Below are 15,052 nucleotides of genomic sequence, written 5' to 3'. Positions count from 1 at the left end.
CGTACTTGGCCGGTTTGAGATGTGGCCAGCTGGAGAAAATGGGTTATTCAAGAGCTGTATTGCTTTGCAAGTTTAGAAAAGTCAAAATTGGTAATATGCACAAGGCAAAAATATTCAAAGGTATAAAAAAAGCATGAAATAAATCTCCCATCTCAGGGTGTGTTGCAGGTCAGGGACTTCAGTGGCTGGTGACTTCGTTCTTGTAGTGTCAGATGGGGAGCGACAATTTTTAGTGGGCAGTGTCCTTTACTGAGAATGCCCGAGACGCCCCGTTTAGGTGGCGGGCATTGCGGCAGGGACTCTATCACTGCCTCTGTCCACAGCTTCGTCAACAGCTTCTGTTCCCCGGTGCCCTGCAAACCTCCTCCAGGAAGCCTCTGGGGTGTGTGAATGTCTTCCGCTGGTGGCACCCTCCTGCCCTCTTATGGTGAAGTTGGGTTGTTTTCAGTTAAGTTGGAAGAATCTATCTGCCTCGCCTTAGTGTTAAATTCTTTTGAAACAATTCCAAAGCAGTGTTACCCAAGGTCTATTATAGATTTTTTTGTTTTGTTTTGTTTTGTTTCATTTTTCTGTTTTGAGAAATAACTCAACCAGTTCTGCTTTTACAGCCTCCTTTCCCTAGGACTCAGCTATAAGCCCTCAGCTGAAGGACTTTATAAAGAGACAGACACAAAGCTGAACATCAGTCTATTCTTGTCATTGGGCAAAGCCTTCTTGCCCTGACTCTTTCCTTACAATGAATAATTTCCCAGGGATTTCTCCATGCCTCACGTCAATAGATTTTAGGAGTGGCCACCCCACCAGTCTTCAAGCTGGAATTCCTACTCAGAGTTGTAGAATCCAACAGGACAGAATATACTAAATAACACACGAATGGGTGGCTGTTGTAGGAATTTAGAGGAGAGTAGGATCTGGTAGAGGTGTATGTGGACCAAACAACAGAATGAAGAGGCCCCTAGTGTTTATTTCAGTGTGACTTCCCACCGTTCAGTACTTAACATGGGCACAGCAGAAAATGGACAGTCAATAAATGTGCCGATTGAATTAACGATGAGGTAGAAATAACCCGGCAGGGATGGGTGGACTAAAGCATTACTGAAAATGAGTCAGAGGGCCAGAAGTTTGAGACAGAGGTAGCTGAAGTGATAAGGGAATGAACACTTGGAGAGAAAAGAGAAGTAAGGGGTATCTAGTCACCTTACTTGTGCATATACGTGTGGGAACAGTCACACATGTAGACATCCTGTTTATATCTTCTGTTTAACTAGGATTCTCTATCCGGTACATATGTAGGTGTTTCTGTGTCGGAGCATTGTTATTTCTAGAGTTTTCTCTATCTCATAAATCTTAAAAATCATTTATTTGAATTGTTCATTAAAATTGGAGGACAAAATTTTGAATTTATCTTCATTCTATCTGTCTGTCTGTCTATGTATCTATGTATCTATCTAAATTTCTAGATCCTAGAGGTTATAAATTCTGTGACTATAACAGCTCTTTACAATAACTAGATTTTTAAACAAGTTTCTATATCAGATTGGGTATCTAGCAATATGCTAGGGTCCTGCAGTAACTGCTATAATAAGTAAGCCACAGTCTATGACTTCAAGGAGTTCAGGGTTCTTGGGGACGTAGAGTAAGGAGATTACATAATATGAAAATCAGATCAGTTCCTTTGGCTTTTATTTATCAATTATGATATAAAACATGAGAAGAACAATTGACTGATGAGATTTTTATCCTTTCTTTTTTATAAATTGAGGTAGAATTCATATAATGTAAGATTAACCATGAGCCATTCTTAAATGTACGATTCAGTGGCATTCAGTATAGTTCATCCTATTTTAAAGAGCTCCAAAGGAGATAAAAATACCAATAGCGCAGACTCTAGAGAACTGAAGTAGCTCACTCTCTAAATACGCCACGTTACATGGCACCCAAATTGTTTCTGTTCTGACGATGTCCATTTCTGCTCGGTGTGCACTCAATGCTGGGCACGCTGCTCATCCATTCAGCCTATGACCTATATGCCTTTAATAGAATTTGCATTAGGTGTTTATATCTGATTTGGAATTCTCCCAATGGTGTATTTTCTTTGGTGTTTCTTATGACTGTAAATTCCATATGGGCACGTAACATAACTACCGTGTCCATCACTGTATCTCTAGAAGAGAGCCCAGCACACAGATTGTTTTAAAAGCATATATGAATGATTCATTACCTGCTCCCTGGATTCTTATTTTCACTCATTCCATATCACTTCCCTCATGTCATAGCAGTGGTCATATTCTCTGGTGCGCCCAGCAAAGGCTTGGAATTGCCATTGTCCCTGGAGCTAGACGTCAAATTCTGACCGTTTTGCGCACTGATGACGGCAGCTGTGGTTGGGTCGCACGAGAGGTGGCGCTGCTGCGCTTCATCATGACGGCATCGGCACCGGGACGCGCGGCCCCTTCATACCCGTCTAGCAATCGCTAGAGAAGGAAATGAACAAGTTGATCAGCAGCAAGTCCAGCTTTTACAGTTTCGGCAGAGGTTTCCCGCTGGCTCATGTGTGGTGAGTCCCGGAAACCTCAGCGCCCACAGACTTTCCTTTGTGGGAGCCCGCTCGAACTCCATCCTTCGCCGGCAGCCACGCCCCACAGTGGGAAGGAGGGACTGAAAAGCATTTCCTTTAGGCAGGTACAACCTGCCCTGCCAAAACGGCTTTTTTTTTTTTTTTTTTTCTTCCTCCCTTTACCTGGCTGGGCCGGTTTCATCTGAAATACAGAGTGACCGGAGGAGGGACACGGTAGTGAAAGGGGTTTGGGGGCATGAAGGGTGGGAGGGGGATTGCAGTGATGCAGCTAGGGGTGGACTTAGACATTTGGGAAGAAACAGAGAGAGGTGGCCGGATGCGAGATGGTTGTGAGTGGCGGTTTCTATTTTTTGTGAACAAAAACGATCACCAGGTGAATGAAATCTGCGAATCTGTTATTTCTTTGGAACAAGCGTCTTGTAGGTTTTGGCTTTTTTTTTTTTTTTTTTCCTTAAGAAAGACTAAACTTGCCTCAGCAATTCTGGCAAGAAGAGAGGCAGCCGGAAAGCTAAAGGATGAGCAGTCTGTGTGTGTTCCTGGAGAAGAGGCAATCAGAGAGGGGGACAGAAACAAGCAAAGACAGGAATTACTTGTCACAGGACGCTACAGACGCTCAGATGTGTGGCCCTGGGCTCACTGCTCTCTGCTTCAGCGTCCTTATCTGTTAAGTATAATTAACAATGTAATTACCTCACAGGGCTGTTGTCATATCTAAATGAGATAATATCTGTAACCATGCTTAAAAATTTTAGTGAGATAAGCTGTTCTTTGTTCATGGAATTTCGGTTTTCTTAATTTGTCTTCTCTTTTTTTTTTTTTTGCTTCTTTATTGAAGTATAGTTGCTTTACAGTGTTATATTAGTTTCAAGTGTACAACACAGTGATTCAGCATTTTTATAGATTTTACTCTATTAAAAGTTATTACAAAATAGTGGCTATAATTTCCTGTGTTGTACAATATATCCTTATCGCTTATCTATTTTATACAAAGTAGTTTGTATCTTTCAATCCTCTACCCCTATCTTGCCCCTCCCCCTTCCCTGTCCCCACTGGTAACCACTAGTTTGTTTTCTATATCTGTGAGTCTGTTTTGCTGTATACATTTATTTTTTAGATTCCACAAATAAGTATGAATACAGTGTTTGTCTTTCTGTCTGACTTATTTCACTATGCATAATATTCTCTAGGTCCATCCATGTTGCTGCAAATGGCAGAATTTTATTCTTTGTTATGGCTGAGTAATATTCCATTGTGTGTGTGTGAATATATATTCCTCTGTAATTTTGATGACTATCTTTAGTATTATATTTGGATTTCTTTGTGTGTGTGTGTGTGTGTGTGTATCTATTTTAGGTTTTTGTTTTGTGGTTACCATGAAGTTTACACATAACAACTTTACATGATTTTTTAAAGTTGATGATAACAAGTTTAAATGCATTCTAACAACCCTGCATTTATCATCTCTCCCCAACACATGTTGAATGTTATTTACACCATATTTTATGTCTTTTTGTTTTGTATATGACTTAACTATGTATTGTGGATATAGATGCTTTTACTAATTTCATCTTTTAAACTTCCTACTGGCTTTATAAGTGGTTGATCTGTTATCTTCACTGTATATTTGCCTTTACCAATGAGATTTTTCCTTTCATCATTTTCATTTTCTAGTTGTGGTTCTTTCTTTTCTGCTTAAAGAAGTCTTTTTTACAATTTCTTGAAAAGCTGGTTCAGTGATGCTAAATTCTTATAGCTTTTGTTTGTCTATAAATATCTCTTTTTCAGAACTGAATGACGGTCTTGCCAGGAAGAGTATTCTTGGTTATAGGTTTTTTCCTTTCACTATTTTAAATATGTTATGCCACTCCCACCTGGTCTGCAAAGTTCCTGTTCAAAATTTAGGTGATAGTCTAACAGGAGTTCCCTTGTACATGATAATTGCTTTTCCCTTGCTGCTTTTATGATTCTCTCTTTAATTTCTGCCATTTTTATTATATAATGTGTCATGGTGTGACTCTTTTTGGGTTTATCTTGTTTGAGACTCTCTGTGATTCCTAAACCTGGATGCCTGCCTCCCCCCCCAACCCCATTTATGGACGTTATCAGCTGTTATTTTTTTTAGTAAGTTACCTGCCCCTTTCTCTCTCTTTTCCCTTTCTGGGACCCCTATAATGTGAATGTTAGTACACTTGATGTTTTCCAAAGGTCTTTTAAGCTAACTTTATTTTGTTAAAATTATTTTTCTGTTTTCTGTTCAGCTTGGGTGATTTCCACTACTCTGCTTTCTTTCTTTTTTTTTTTTTTAATTCTTAAAAAAATGTTTTTTAAATAGAGGTACTGGGGATTGAACCCAGGACCTCGTGCATGCTAAGCATGTGCTCTACCACTGAGCTATTACCCTCCAATCTACTCTGTCTTCTAGTTTGCTGATCCATTCCTCTGTATCACTTAATTTACTATTGATTCCTTCTAGTGTATTTTTTATTTTAGTTATTGCATACTTCAGTTCTGTTTGGTTCCTCTTTATATTTTCTAACTCTTTACTGAAATTCTCACTGTGTCTATGCATTCCTCTCCTAGTTCATTGAGCATATGATCTTCACCCTGAACTCTTTTTTGGATATATTGCTTATATCCATTTCCCTTAGTTCTGGGTTTTCACCTTGTTCCTTCATTCGGAACGTATACCTCTGTCACCTTATTTTGCCTAATTCTCTGTTTTTATTTATATGTATTAGGTAGTTTGGTTACATTTTCTGATCTTGGAGAAGTGGCTTATATAAGAGCCATTTAACTCTGCTCACTAGAGTTAAATGCTTTAAGGGTGCCCCTGTGTGGGCTCATGGGACCTTCTGTTGTGGTGAACTGACTACTGTGGGTGAGCTGGTAGGTGGGTCTTGCCCTAGCCCATTTGGCTGCCAGATCCTGCCTCGTTTGGAGGATGCGGGTCCACTGGTTGTTGTGGCTGGGTCCTAGGGTGGCGGCTTTGGAGCTTGGGGGTGGGGAAGTCCCAGGGCTGGTGCCAGCTTGCTGTTGGGTGGGCGGGGCTGTGACCCCATGTGGCTGGTTGCTTGGCCCGTGGAGTCCCCAGACTGCTGATGATCAGCCAGTGGGCAGGCGAGCCCCTGGTGCTAATAAGCTAGTGGGGGGTTCCAAAATGCTTCTTAGCCAGCACCAGTGTCCTTGCGGTGGCACAAGCGCCCCACAGTGACCACTGCCAGCATTATATCCCCAGAGGGAATCCCCGCTGCCTTTTGGGGAGGCTCTGCAAGATCAGTACATGAGTCTAACTGAGGCCCCTTTCAAATGACTGCCTCTGCGCTGGGTCTTGGAGCATGTGAGATTTGTGTGCGCCTTTTAAGAGTGAGCCTTTTTTTCTTACAGCCTTCCAGCTCTCCCTGTGCAAATCCTACTGGCCTTCAAAGCCAGACATTCTGGGGGCCAGTCTTCCTGGTGCAGGAACCCCAAGCTTGGGAGCCCAGGGTGGGGCTTGGAATTGCACTCCTTGGCGAGACCCTGTGCAGTTGTTATCACCCTCCAGTTTGTGGGCTGCCCATGCAGGGTTGTGGGTCTTGACTACGCCGTTCTCTGCTCCTCCTGCCCATCTCATTGTGGTTCCTTCTTTGTATCTTTAGAGGTGAAAAAAAATCTTTCCTTCTTGACTTCAGGTCATTCTCATCGATAGTTGCTCTGTAAATAGTTGTAATTTTGGTGTGCCCATGGGAGGAGGTGAGCTCAGGCTCTTTTACTCCACCCTCGTGGTCACACCACCTCAATACAGCCAGTTCTTAACAACAGCATGATCATAGCAACTTGAAAATAGTGATTAAATTTTTTAGACCTACACTTTTAGAATTCTCAGGTATAAATTACTGGCAAAAATGATAAATGAAAGGGAAATGTGTTTTAAATTTTTCTTTTACAGCTGTTAACTACTTACAGCTTCGGTCATAGTAAAGTACCCCATTTTATATACTTAACAGTGGTTGTTAAAGTTGTCAGGTAACAAAATACATAGAAATATGGAGATGCTTCTAGAACATTGGTCTAACTTAGAATTATTATATGTATAAAATTCTAGGCTATGTTAGAATTCTACTAACAAGAGTTTGTAGCAGATGCTAAAGTTTAAGAAAAAAATGTGTTTCAAAGTGTACATTGTAGCCATAGGGAAAAAAATCTCAGTAATACATATATAATACTCATATTTTAAGCCAGTTAGCTTCCTGGAAAAAGCTTCAAAATGATTACCTTTCATCTTATTATCAATTTTGAATGATTTAACCAAATGTACTGTGTTGTTGGGTAAATGTGGGCTGTTGCATTGAACAACTCCAGGAGATATCATTAAGGATGAAAAATAGTTGCCAAAGAGGATCATTTGGAGTTCAGAGAGGATGATCCTAAGCACTTTTTTTTCCCCTGACAATAAGGAGCTGTCAGGACCAACTGTACGTCAAAGCCACCCCTAGTTTGCGTCATTAGGATAAACTTCTGCAAAGTTCCTTTTAAGTTGGATGGGTTAGCTTTGCCCCGACAAGGAAGGCTCCTGCCGACCTTTGCCTAAGCGCCGTGGGACGCCTCGCAGCCTGCGCCCAGAGCTGGTACTGCTTCTGGCTAGTCAGATGCTACAGAAGCAGGAAAGAACCTGTTTATCTGAGCAGAAGAAGTGACAAGCCTGGCCTGTGGCTCAAGGAAGGGGGAGGGGAGCTGAGGGGATGCTGAAGATCTCTCTTGACTGCCTCATTTTCCATCAGATCTATAGGTAGATTCCACAGCTCCAGCCTGTCTGGTCTGAAGCTGCCCTGCCCCCTACCTCTGTGGTCTCTTCTCCGCAGGTCTCAGGGCCTGACCCCTTTGGTGTTCCTTGGGTTTCCTTGAGTTGTGTCTGAGTGTGAGCCAAAAGGAGTTTCGGTGGAGGAAGAAATAAGCAGATTGTTCAGTAGAATAATCCTGAAGCCCTGCAGTGGCAGCAGGGAAAGCACAGCTGGAATGTGAAGTCTTTTCAGCCTTGAAGGTGTCTGTGACAGACGCGCCGAGGTCCATCCAGGCACCTGTCAGCCCAAAGGCCCGGCAGGCAGGAGAAACTAGGAAAGTCTGGGCACACTATGAATGCTAAGACCTAGGGATCTTCCTCCTTGTCCTCACCCCCCGCCCCCAAACTTAACCTAATAAACAGAGACCCCATATCCAGTCTGCCTTCTGAAGGTGGAAAACTGTAGTGAGAGAGCACCCGATGGACAATCAGGATGCATGATACAGGTCTTAGCCTAAGAGCTAATTAGCTGTTGGAACACTCTTAAATTCTGTACCTCAGTTTCTCCACCATCAGAAAGTTATGGAGGTAAGGGTTTTTATTTTTTGGTTGTTGCTTTCAAGGGGCTCGTCTGGTGGTCCCTGTTTAGAGTTTTATGGCGTTTGTGGAGTTTGGGCGGCATCTCACGGTGTCCTTGTAAAGCAGAATGAGAATCGGAAGGCATGGTTGCTGTTTTTATAGTTTAAAGAGTGGGCGGGTGTGACTGCGCTGGCACAGATGGTACAGTGCTGGTTTCCTCATGCACAGCGCGCGAGGAGAACGGCTTTTTGACACTGAGGGTTGAACCTGCTATGTTTGCATCCTCTCTTGAGGCCCAAAGAGCTCCCATAACACCAAGTGACCTTGATTTCGCTCCCTGTCTTTCTTGTCCTCACCCACGTTCCACTCTTAGGATGGTCTGATAACGGATTCATGATCAACGGTCCCACGTCTGATTAGATCTAATCCCCCACGTCTGATTAGATCTAATTGATTTTCTGACCCTTGGCAAGTCATGCTTTCACTTAGATCTTAGTTTCCACATGTGATATGAAGTTGTTAAAATAGCCATGGATTATTCTGAAGGGGCTTTCTGTTATAAAAGTGAAGATAACTTTAAAGAACATTCCCACTTTGCACAACTGGGAAGAAAGAAATGCAGATAAACCAAAGGTGAATGTACAATTGTCTATAAATCACCTCCCTTTCGCCACCTCCACCTTTAGCTTTCCAGCTCTGCTCTTCTTGGGCTGATGCTGAAATCGGTTATTTCTAATTCACCAAGTTAATGTTGACTGGGAAACAGAGGCAAATGGACTTAAAAATAGAAGTATAAGCTTAGGTTATCTACAAACAGATGAGCAATAAAGATTTGACAGTGTATCAGCAAGGCCACAGGCTGTGGGTTTATGGAGATTCAGATAGTGAGTGAGATAAATCGCCCACAGAAAGTTCGCTGAGACCTGAGCTAGAACTCTGTGCTAGACGGGAAACCCCGTATCTCCAGACCTGAATTGTGGGATTTAACAGTGATATTGGGGGCTGTATCTTTGTGGCTTTTATTTAAACCTCGATCAAACCTACTTTGTGTGCCCAGGGAGCAGTAATTTTGTGTGTGTGTGTGTGTAGGTTTGCAATATAGAAACATTTATGCTGATAGGAGTTTAGAGACATTACTCTTTGGATGTCCTCTCTAGTCCCACCCGTTCATGGCAACCTAAGAAATTCAGACCAACTCAGGACTGTCAAAGAAAATATAGGGGGTTCTGATGCTGGGAGCTACCGAACGCGGAGCCACATAGTCTGTGTTCTTATCCAGATGTGAGAAAGACCAGTCGTGAGCTTGTATTACCTTATAGGGCACGTCTGACCAGCCTTTAGGAGGCGTGGACTGTCCACCCTGTTCTGGAACTGATTTTCTCAGAGACAGAACGCTCTGTGGTGTCATCAAATCGTACACAAAGTCTGATGTAACCTTTAGAGGCCGTGGAACTGTCAATGTTATCGTCAGCAACAAATGAGACTTATACACGGAAAACTACAAGATATCACTAAAAGAAATGGAAGAAGAGCTTAGTAAATGGAAAGACACCCTGTGGGAAGTAGGAGGACCTAATACCGTTAAGAGGGTAGTACTCCCCAAGTCGATGGACGTCGTCAATGAAATCTCTCCCGGAATTCTAGGTGGCCAAGCAGATTCTAAAATTCACATAGGAAGGAACACAAGGGATTTAGAATATCCCGAACAATCTTCAGAAAGAGAAAAAGTTGTAGGACTCCTAGTTAATAATTTTAAAACTTACTCCAAAGCTACAGTAATTAAGACCCTGGGTTATTGGCATAAGGAATAAGGGGAGTCCGGACTTCAGACTCTGGGCCTTGTACCAGCGGACCCCGACTTCCAGGCCGGCAGCCTCAGACGGGGTGATAGCACCAGATTTCCCGGTTCTCCCTCATGCAGACGGCGGGTGGTGGGACTTCTCAACCTCCAGCTCCTTGTGAGCCAATTCCTGTAATAAATAAATCTCCTTTTACATATGTCTTTCTACATATATCCTATGGGTTCTGTTTCTCCAGAGAACCCTGACTAATACAATGAATGAAACCTGACAACTTGCTAAGTGAAAGAAGCCAGCCATAGAGGGTGACAAAGTGTATGATTCCATTTATGTGAAGCATCCTAAATAGGCAAACCCATAAAGACAGAAAATAGATGAGCAATGCCCCGGGGCTTGGGGCGGGGAGGTGGGCATTGGAGAGTGACTGCTATTGATTCAGGGTTTTTTTTTGAGGGGGGGAGCGATGAAAATATTCTAAAATTAGATACCAGTGATGGTTGCACAACTTTGTGAATAAAAAACCACTGAATTGTACACTTTAAAAGGGTGCATTTTGTGGTATATGAATTGTAGCTCATTCAAATAAAACAAACCCAAAAGCAATAGTAAAGATAATTCTGATTACGAAAAAAAGAAAAAAGGATTTTTGAGAATCTGCTAGGGAGGCAGAATAGTACAATGCAAGAACAGATTTTAAAGCCACAAGACCTGGGTTGGAGCTCCAAATCCCTACTTATTAGCTGTGTGATCTAGAGCAGGTTACTTAACCTCTCTGTGACACGGTTTCTTCATCCATATGTAAAGCGCTTAGAACGGTGCCTAACACATGGTGAGTGAGCACTATATAAGTGTTTACCATTGTAACTCTACGCCATAAAACGAACTAGCAAGCAAAAACTGGTATCAAGGAAGTTGTGCTGAGCATCAATATCAGTTAAGGGTGGGGTCCAATGTGGATTATTTCACTGGGTTTATTGTCTGAACTCTGCTCCATGCTCTCTCATGGAAAGAGTCTGGGTTTAGTTGAAAACGAGGGAGAGAGAATGTGAGTCCAAGGATACAAATACTGAATTTAGTCTTCTTGCCTGGGTCCTGGAGAAAGGTCCAAAACTATGTTAGGAGAGACAAATAGAAGAGGAAACCCGAGCAAGGAATGGTGGAAAGCACTTAATATATTTTTGTTGTTCAGTTTAAATAAATGTCAGGCAAAAATTCTGACGGTTCGCCTCTGGAATTTAGACACTAACTTCACGATCTTCATTCTCTTGTTCCGTTTTTGTTGGGATCTTTGTTGCTCTTCCATTTCCAAAAGTAAGATCAAACAAACCCTTAAAGTTCATGTCCCAGGACAAATGAGGAACCCAGGAGGGTGGCAGATGTTTAAGGCAATGTTCGAATGCCTTTGCTTTAAACTGCTTTCTGCATCTTTGGAAGGGTGTGCGTACAGCTGTTGACTTTTCCGTAGATTTGTATGTGTTGACAGCAATTAGAGACTCTGCTCGAAGGACTGGATGGCTTACTCATTTTGAGGGAATGATATAAGGTATTAAATTCCTTACTTAAATGGGTAGAGAAAAACTTCATTGTCTACCTTTCCTCTGGTTTCACCCTCCTGAATTTTCTTTCTCCTATGTAAATATGTTATATATACTTGGTTTCATCATAGTTTTGCTTTCTTGGATATTCTCCTTTGGATATCAATAAATAATTATAATGCCTTGTATGTTTACTCTTGAGATACTATTTCTCGATGATTTACATACAACCCTCTGACTGGCTTGCTTAAGGTCACGCACAAGATCTTGCTGACCCAGGATCATAACTTACATCACACAACTCTTTTGCCTGTATTAGGAGCAAATTCTTCCCTCTCACTGTACATTTCTTCTAGAACTTTCTATTGAGAAAGACTCTAGGTGAGGAAAATATGACAAATTCCAGGGCAGAAGGCAGCGGAAGCCAAAGTGAAAATTAATTATACTTCATAATATAACTATACGTGTAAGTGTATGTCTCATTATACTGGATACATTCTATATCCATGCTGATACAGAAATAGCAGTATTTAAAATTCATTTGATATCAGATTTTTCTCCAAAGTGAATCTCTTATCACCTTTTTAGCTGCATTAACCTTTGTCTCCCTAAAGATTTGTAGCAGTGACGTATCAGAGGAGAACTGTGAGCCATACATGATGGGGCAATGATAGAGCTGGCCTGAAGTTCTCTGAAATGCGTGAACAACAGCTTAACAGACCCCCAGATTATTTACTATAACAGATGTGAAAAAATGAGGTTTAGAAGCCATTACACAATTTGCTGAAGAGCACATAACTAATTAATAGCAGAAAGGAGTCTGCTGGGTTTCAGAAATGCACGGGGCTGTACTTCTGAGACTTGTAATAAAAACTGAAAGCGAGCTGAAGTGTAGGAGCATGCCGTTTTTGGCCTTTATTGTGGAAGATAGAAAAAAGGAAAAAAAGCATCTGAAAGCAGAGCACCTTTCTCATGCCCGCAAGCTCAGGGCAGGGACGTGAAGGACAAAGGCAGGTGGCTGAGGTGGGGCCCGCTGCTGGGCTGCTTTGTGACTGGTTTAAGATATTAAACAGCCAGCCATTCTCAATGAAATAAATTTCTTCACAGAAACCTCTAGAATAATGTTTGACCAAATATCTTGGTATGGCCTAGCCAAATTGACATATAAAATTAACCATCACACTCTTTTTGATAAAAATTTAAATTTTTTTCTATCTTTTTTTTTAATTGTAGAAAATTTCATATCTATACAAAAACAGAAAAAAAAAAAAAGGTTTGGATGGGAGGATGACTATGCATGTGTTAATCACCCAAATTCAACAATTTTCAACACATGGCCAATCTTGTTTCATTTATATCTCCACCCACTTTCTTTCTTCAAGTCCTGGGATATTTTGAAGTAAATGTGTATTTTTGCTTTCAAGAGAAATAGATAACAGTACAATAAAAATGTTTTTGTGTGTTCAGAATCATCTTCCATTAAAAAAAATCTTATAAAAAAATCTTATAATTGACTCCTGGGAGAGAAATTAGTTGGTCGAGATTATGAGTGTCATTAAGGCTCGTTGTTTACATATTGCCAAATTTGTTTCCTTAAATATTGAAATTTAGACACCCTGTCAAAGTGTAAGAGTGAGCTTTTTTAACTGGGCTCTTTAGTGCATCAAAGTTCTCGCTTTCATTTTTTAATTTTCCTTAAGTGGATAGGCAAAAAAATTGCACCTTGTTTTTCTTTTAATATTTAATTAAGTAGGTAATAGTATGACTTAATTTCTAGTTAAGCTGAACATCTTTAATCTTCCTCCCTTGTGCTTCCATATTTGTTACGCATTTTGGTTTGGTGAATTAGTTTTCTTCTGTTTTTAACTTTCCATGGTTATTTATTGACATCTTAATTATCTTCATTTATTGCTATAAAATTTCTGTGTTTTTATTCTTTGCTTGATTGGTTGATCTCGCTTTGTGATTTTTTTTTTTCCTATTGGAAGAAATCTTTTCTTTGTAACATAGCAAGTCTTTGCCAATCCATTTTAACTTATACTGTGATTTTTTATGTTTCTTAAAACCTACAGTCATTTTCCCAAGTAAAATTTATTTTTGCATAGGGATGAAGCAAAGATCTAAATTTTTTTTTGCCAAATGAGTAAACCATAATATGCATATTATGCATAATGGAGCTTGGCAGTTCTCCGCACCAGCTATATTTTGGTCTCTCCTGGGAAGCATTCCCTCTTTTCAGTGCTGATGGATGAAACCATAATCTGTAGGGTTCATAATCACCATGTTCTCTTCTGGGGCTGGGGGTGAACCCCAGCATTGGTATTTTTTAAAAAGCTCCGTAAGAGATTCTAATGTGCAGCTCAGTTTGAGAATCTTCTTTTTTTTTTTTAAAATGCTGACTTCTTTATATTAAATTTCTAAACATGTGATTTATTTCTGGGATATTTACGTGTTCTATTAATCTGTCTGCCTGTTTTTCAGTGTCATTGTGTGTGTGAGTGTCTATGGTTGTGTGTGTGTGTGTCTGTCTGTCTCAGGCTTTGTCGTGTATTCAGGCCTAGAACCTGCCCCCGCCCTCAGCTCAAATATTGATTTGTGTTATTTTTAACTCCATGCTGGGATGTTGCTAGTTCCCGTCCTCATTTGCTGGAGCCCTAAGTTTCCAAACAAATCAACTTGAAGAGCGGTCCCTGAGCTCCTCACCTTAGTCCTCTCATTCACAGCTAAACATCTCAGAAAAGCTCCCCAAACACATCTTCTCCACATCCTCACTTTCTGTTTATTCCCTGAGCCACACCACTCTGACTCTGCTGCTGCTCTGAAACTACTCTTTCTGTGGCCAAGAGTGACCTCCATTTTGCCTGTATCCGCCGGTGACTTTTCCCTCTTACCTCTCATCAGCTTTCCGACCAGTCGTCTGAGAGAGAGATGTGAGACGAACTAGGCTGTAGAGGTGGGCGGTAGGTAAAGGTGGGCAGTTTGGTTATGGAGTCAAATGTAGACAAAAAACCTGGGTTTTTAGTGGTGTGAGCAGAACACGGGGGCAAGAGGTGCAGGGCTGTGTGCTTACACGTGAAGCAGAGCTGGGGGGGGGGTGGTCATTATTCAGACGCTAGGCCGGCAGGGGTGTTGATCTGGGGGATGGTCTTCTTCCCATTTGTAGCAGAACTGATGCAGGAAAAACAGACGTGGGGCGTGAGGAGGGCTGTGTCCCAGGTCTCGGTTGAGCCCCTGGGACATGTCCCACCAAGCGTGGGTCCTTGGCTTCATGCAGGAAAGTATTCAAGAGCCAGCCCCAGTTGCGTAAAGGGAGATTTATTGAGAGAGATACATACTGCATAGAGTGTAGGCTGTTTCAGAAAGCAAGAGAGGCCACAGGGTGTGGGGGTTGGGTGCTCAGGTTGAAGTAGAAGCAGGCACACACTCCACAGACAGAGTGCAGCCGCCTTTGAAGAGGAGGGAGTGAGAGAGGTGGCCACGAGGAGTGGTGTTGCCAGTTTTTATGGGCTCGGTAGCTTCATATGCTAACAAGTGGGAGGACCATTCCAACTGCCCTGGGGAAGGGACTGGGATTCGGAGGAACTGGGGCCACGGCCCACCCTTTGACCTTTTGTGGCTAGCCTTGGGCCTGTCATGGCGCCTGTAGGCATGTCATTTATCATGCTAATATGTTACAGTGAGCATATAATGAAGCTCAAGGTCTACTAGAAGTCAAATCTCCTGCCATCTTAATCCTCAAGGCCTCCTGGGGGTTGAATCTTCCCCACCATTTGCGTGTTAATTGCTGTCTTCCCCCTTCCCTCCT

The 15,052-nt window shown here is 41.8% G+C and overlaps 1 protein-coding gene across 3 annotated transcripts in view; it reads left to right on the top strand.

Annotated features, from left to right (window-relative positions):
• The first annotated feature begins 2,495 nt into the window (after positions 1-2,495).
• STYK1 (serine/threonine/tyrosine kinase 1) overlaps positions 2,496-15,052 on the top strand; it is a 34,406-nt gene continuing 21,849 nt past the window's right edge. The window contains exon 1 of one of the 3 annotated variants that reach the window (XM_010986215.3): positions 2,496-2,557. Coding sequence is in view for 1 of the 3 variants with exons in the window: in XM_064479043.1 (XP_064335113.1) it covers positions 2,841-3,241 (401 nt within the window). In the remaining 2 variants the exon portion in view is untranslated. Of the gene's footprint in view, positions 2,558-2,748; positions 2,792-2,832; positions 3,242-15,052 lie in introns of those variants that run through there. The other 2 variants (XM_010986211.3, XM_064479043.1) reach the window with 2 other exon arrangements.

Source organism: Camelus dromedarius, chromosome 25, assembly GCF_036321535.1.
Source record: "Camelus dromedarius isolate mCamDro1 chromosome 25, mCamDro1.pat, whole genome shotgun sequence".
In the NCBI taxonomy this organism is placed as follows: Eukaryota; Metazoa; Chordata; class Mammalia; order Artiodactyla; family Camelidae; genus Camelus; species Camelus dromedarius.
The sequence above is the reverse complement of the archived record's forward strand: the minus strand, read 5'-3'. Positions and strand labels throughout refer to the sequence as shown.